This window comes from Microtus ochrogaster, chromosome 5 (genome assembly GCF_000317375.1).
Source record: "Microtus ochrogaster isolate Prairie Vole_2 chromosome 5, MicOch1.0, whole genome shotgun sequence".
In the NCBI taxonomy this organism is placed as follows: domain Eukaryota; kingdom Metazoa; phylum Chordata; class Mammalia; order Rodentia; family Cricetidae; genus Microtus; species Microtus ochrogaster.
In genome coordinates this window covers 93979216-93984516 of record NC_022012.1, presented here as the reverse complement: position 1 = coordinate 93984516, position 5301 = coordinate 93979216, and the positions used below count along the sequence as shown (strand labels likewise).

Genomic DNA, 5301 nt, shown 5'->3' with positions numbered 1-5301 from the left:
ACTCAAAGTTAGCATGTATTTTCATTTCTACAAGATCCTTTTCGAGTTGTAGGGAAATTAAATCGATGTATATACAAATTAGACACTGCTAGTATATACAAAAGTCTTTTCTACATTTTTGACAATATCAACTATGCCATTTGCAGTAAACAGGATGTTACAAAACTGTCCAATAAAGCATTTTCTATTAAGCACATTACACAACGTAATTCAATTTTATTAAAAAAATAACTTCAAAAATACAGAATGATCCTGGTTAGGAAGAAAAGCCATTTTTGTAGTTCACTTGAGTGTAAACAGCCAGGCCCACACTGCTGAAGATGAGAGCTGCCTGGATAGGTTAAGCCCTGTCGTGGCGGCAGTAGGTGGCATGCCTTGCCTCTTCCCATGCCAACCCCCAGAACCTGCCAATGCCCACAACTCCTTTGACCACTGGACTACAGATGGAGACTGATCTCTGATCTGGTTTGATCTAGTCATATGGACCCTTTACACAGGAGGAAGGCAGAAGTTTTGAAGAAAGACAAAGGACCCCTGCTGGCTGAAGACAGCAAGGCCTGGGGCAGGGATGTGGGCAGCCTCAAAGGAGCCCACAAGAAAGTTAGTCCTTTTCAGAGTCTTCATGAGGGATGCGCCTTCCAGCCCTCAGCCACAGTCCTGAGACCCTGAGCAGTGAAGTCAGCCCCACCATGCCTAGCCATGGCTGTACAGTTGAGAATCTATGGTGCACAGGCACTGGTCTAGGCTGCGGGACTTGGAATAGTTTGTCACACAGCTACAAAACAATACGACATTGCTCAACAGTGACCCTTCCTTACTAACTCCATTTGGCAGTTTGTTTGGGTTCTGAATGCATTCTTCTCACCAACTAGTACATTCAAACATCCTTTTTTGTAGGAAACTTTTAGAAAAAAATCCCACTATAAACCACATGTTTAACTTTCACTAGCCAAGCACTGACTGCTGATGTTATCCTGTCTTCTGATGAAGTTACATTTACTGGCATGTTGAACAATGGCTGGCCACCTCCTAAGAGTGACAGCATGATTTATTTTTGGAGTGCTGGTCATTGACCCCAGAGCATCATTACATGCCAAGCACATGCTAGTACACATGCCCTGGAAGACCATTTTCATAATTCAGTGCCTCCCTCCATCAGGCCAGGAATCTTCTTCCCAAATTCACTAGCAAGGTCTGGGATTGGATGGTATAGACTTCATGGACAACATACACAGGAATTCTTTCTGTGAACAGGATTAAACCGGCACTAAGGTGATTAAGTACACTTGGGGAAAGAATGTAAAGTAAAGAGCAAAACAAACAAACTCAAACTAGTTTTTACAGGGTAAATTATTTTTGGAGGAACCACGCAAAGCCACAGGAACATCTCTCTGTGCAGCAGCTTGTGATCCTTCTGCCCCCAAATCTTGTCCTGGGTTTCCTCTGGTCAGGCAGGGCTTCACAGAGTCAGTGGGAGGTCTCAACACAATAGGGAGAGGCTGGTTGTTGCTAAACTCTCTGGGTGTGCTAACTAAAGACTGGAGTTGCTTCTCAAAGTCCACTCTCCAGTTGGCTCTTCTAGGACACGGGTGCAAAACAAGATGGCCAACCGTGCTGGATCTGTCCAAGAGACCGCCACCACATAACTGTTGGGAAGCTCTACACTCACAGTGAGCCCAGCTCAGAAGAAGTAATTTTTGGTGCCAGTGAATTAAAAAAAAAAAAAGTCATGATTCTATCTTCTGGCATCAGGATACGTAGTGTATGAAGTACGGTACAGGAGGAACCAAAGGCACCAAGCACCAAGGTGGCAGTCTCTGTGGAAAGGCAGACATGGTAGCATGAGCCACCACCCTGCACGACTGGCCATAGTCAATACGATGTGGATGGCCTGATTTGACAGCATACACAAACAAGACTATAACCAGCATGGGGACATAGGAACGTGTAGCTGTGACAGCTCTCCACAATTCTGTTTGGCAGCATGGATGCTAAAACCTGAAAGCACTGACCTGAATTCTATGGACTGTGTGAGCTACAAAAACACTCCATCTAAAGTAACACTGCAAATGATACCTACGTCAATTCCACCAGTTCTTGATTCAAGAAAATGAAAATTCCATAGTTGTCTACTGTAAAATGGGGCATAAAAATATTTGTAGTTGACATCTGTACTTTTAAATTTTTCTGCACACATGTAAGTAAGTGACAAGAAATATCCACTGTTGGATTTGAGCTCTAATACACACAACAGACGGCCATCCAGTTTCTCCAGCTTTAAGTTACCAGGTATTTACAGTAAGATACAGTCTCTGTACAAGGAGGCCTCAGCTGTATCTGCTGCTCTCGCTGGGGCTCCGGTGACGAGAGTAACTTCTGTCACTTTCACTGTCCGAGCCATAGGATCTACCGCTCCTGTGGAGCAGAACCAAACAATACAAAAGCCTTTAACTCCTATTCTTTGGGTTCTACCTATGGCAATACTATGGTTTTAAATGCCAAATGGTTAAGGTAATATAGACTACAATAGTGAGGTTTTATTTTTAAATTTACTTGAAATCCATCCATAAAAATTGAGTAAACTACATTCACCTAGTGTTGGTGAATGTCAACACTAGGTTAGACTGCAGCAGGAAGGGTTAAAGGCACAGTCTCACTAAAGAAGTGAGGGCTTGGCTGTGGTCATCACTGAGTTAACGGAATGGTTTCTGAGAGGTGGTTAGCATGTCATGGCAGGCATCATCCCACCACAAATGAGCAGCTCAAGGACAGTGTAGGACAGTGGATAGGTAGGTGAGTACACTGAGAACCCCAGAGGTAGATTCAGGGAAAAAATGTGCCTCAGAGTTAGCACTGGGATGGAGGTGGGAGGTTCCCAGGGCAATGGGCTGCAGGGGAGACCTTCTGGGAAGCAGGGGGTTTGGGGGTGGGTACATGATCACTTTAAGACACACAAAAAAGGAAATGATGGAGATGGCACTTGTGTTTCTGGGCAGAAGGCTCTAGAACATTATAGGATGGAGTAGGAATTGGAGCTGGTAAGCGGAGGGGTTCATGTACAGTGAGTGCTAAGGCATCTGGACCTGCGCAAGACAGCTGGCATCCCTTCAACATTTCAAGCAAGAAAGCAGCCACATGCACCTGTCTGTAGAAGGGTTTCTGGGGTTGCAATGGATGGGGGAGGGTGACCACAGCCACCAGCAAGGGACAATACAAAAGTGGTTATAAAGGTTTACATCTTATTAAATAAATGATATGATATAAACCTCAACCCTGCTGCTGAAACAAATAATTATGATTAATTTAATAAAATGACAAACTGGCTGGGCAGTGGCGGCACACACCTCTAATCCCAGGACAGTCAGGGCTACACAGAGAAACCCTGTCTGAAAAACAAAACAAAAAACCCCTGCCTATTCTAGTTTATTAACCTGACTTTCAGAAGTGACCCATGATTTGTAGGCCAATGAAATTCAGGGAGACAAGTGTCCACTGCACCAAGCGCGCAGTCACTGCAGTGGTCGAGAGCAGGACCCACCTGGACCGCCTGTTGTAACTTCTCCCTCGATGATAACTGTCACTCCTCTGGCTGCGGCTGTGGCTGCGACTCCGGCTGTAGTAGCTATCGTAAGTGTAGGATCTACTTAAACAGAAATAACACACGTTAAATTTTCTCACTCAAATATGGAAAGTCTCCTTTTTAGGGCTGTCAGAGGGTGCTAGCTCACACGGGCACTCTATGGAAGTGTGAGGACAGTTGCATAAGAAGTTCTAGAAACATCTAGCAATTGCCCCCGTTTGGACTTACCATGTTAAAGAGAAAAATGTTAATTTCTTTTCTGCATTGAAAAATATCACAAAATTAACACTGAGTTAGTTTGTCTGGGATTCTGGATCTTATTAGGCAATTATATGCAACAAGCACCTGCTATCACAATTTGATACTGTTGCCCAGTGGGTCACAGACATCTCATTTTTAAAGAGTGATTGATTTCAGACAATAAACATATGATTTTAAATTATTTAATTAAAAAATTCAACATTAGGCTGGGGAGGTAAGCTTAATGGCAGAAAACATGCTGTGTACTGCACCTAGGCCCTGGGATCAAATCCAAGCACAACCAGCCAGCCCCAACTCCATCCCCCAAGCATGCTGGGGCCTCCCACTGCCACTTACCTGGAGCGACTGTGGGGGTCATAGGAGCTGCTCCTGGACCTGCTCCTGCTGGATGTCCTAGTATGAACCACAGGAGGGACTGTCACCTTGTGCATCAGGGCACATTAACAATTGAGACATCTTTGCCCATCAAAGTGAAAATACAGTGAAATCTTTTAACTCTTTCTTTTTTTTTTAACCACAAGTATGTTGGATTTTCCTTTTATAACCTCTGTATTTCATAAAGCTTTACGTAGTTCTCTGGGGAGACTCTCCAATGGATAGGAAGGGAAAAGGGCCATTTACGTGAGTAGCCACAGCAGGAAATATCTCAAGGCCAGAGAGAGAAGCAGCTAGGCAGTAAAAATGCACGCCCTGGCCCTAGCACACACTTTTCTTTTGGTTCCCTCACTGTGACCCTGTTTTAACCCCTCAGTCAGTCAAGAGGTGAGTGTGCTTGTGACCCTCAATAAAATCTACATATGGAGGAGGCAGGAGGGGCATGGCCTCTCAATACTTCTGTGCCTTTGCCTCACTCTGATGAAGGAACAGTCAGGAAGAGTTCCAGAGCTCACAGAGCTAGATGAGAAACAACAGCAGAGCTACAGCTGCCTGCTCTGTCCCAGGAGGGGAACCACACAGCAGGGCGAGAACATAGCTTACCTGTGGCTACGGAAACTTCCATAGGAACTGCTCCGGCTGCGGGTCCGGCCTCTGCTGTACCAGCCTCTGCTCCGGCTTCTGGAGTAGCTCCTTGATCTACAACGGAAATGAGTGAGAAAGCATGTAACGTGTGCACTCCCAGTTAGGATAAACATGAGGGCAGGAGGGCAGTCAAACCAGAATGCAGTCTCTTACAAATTCTGCACAGTGGACAGAGTCATGCACTGCAAAGGGAGCAGTTCAGAAGAAGCCACCATGGCTTAAACAATGAAATAAAAGCCACAAAAAACTGCAGTTGGTATATTTATATGCTCATGAATGTAACTACTTATTAGCTTCCTGTTACCATGGTCCCTCCTTTCTTAGCTGTCACTCATTCTTTGTGCTCTTTAGTCTATTCTGATGACAAATGCCGGAGGAAACTGATGAAAATGTGAACATGAGCCGGGCGGTGGTGGCGCACGCCTTTAATCCCAGCACTT

At 44.9% G+C, this 5301-nt stretch overlaps 1 protein-coding gene across 5 annotated transcripts in view; it reads right to left on the bottom strand.

Annotated features, from left to right (window-relative positions):
* The window catches only part of Nktr (natural killer cell triggering receptor), a 38432-nt gene continuing 33131 nt past the window's right edge, over positions 1–5301 (bottom strand). For 4 of the 5 annotated variants that reach the window (XM_026779009.1, XM_026779013.1, XM_026779010.1 and 1 more), the window contains 4 exons: positions 4820–4915; positions 4178–4234; positions 3539–3643; positions 1–2415 (listed from right to left, as the gene is read on the bottom strand). In XM_026779009.1, the coding sequence (XP_026634810.1) occupies positions 2328–2415; positions 3539–3643; positions 4178–4234; positions 4820–4915 (346 nt within the window). In that variant the 3' untranslated portion in view covers positions 1–2327. The remainder of the gene's footprint in view (positions 2416–3538; positions 3644–4177; positions 4235–4819; positions 4916–5301) is intronic. The other variant, XM_005348128.3, reaches the window with a different exon arrangement.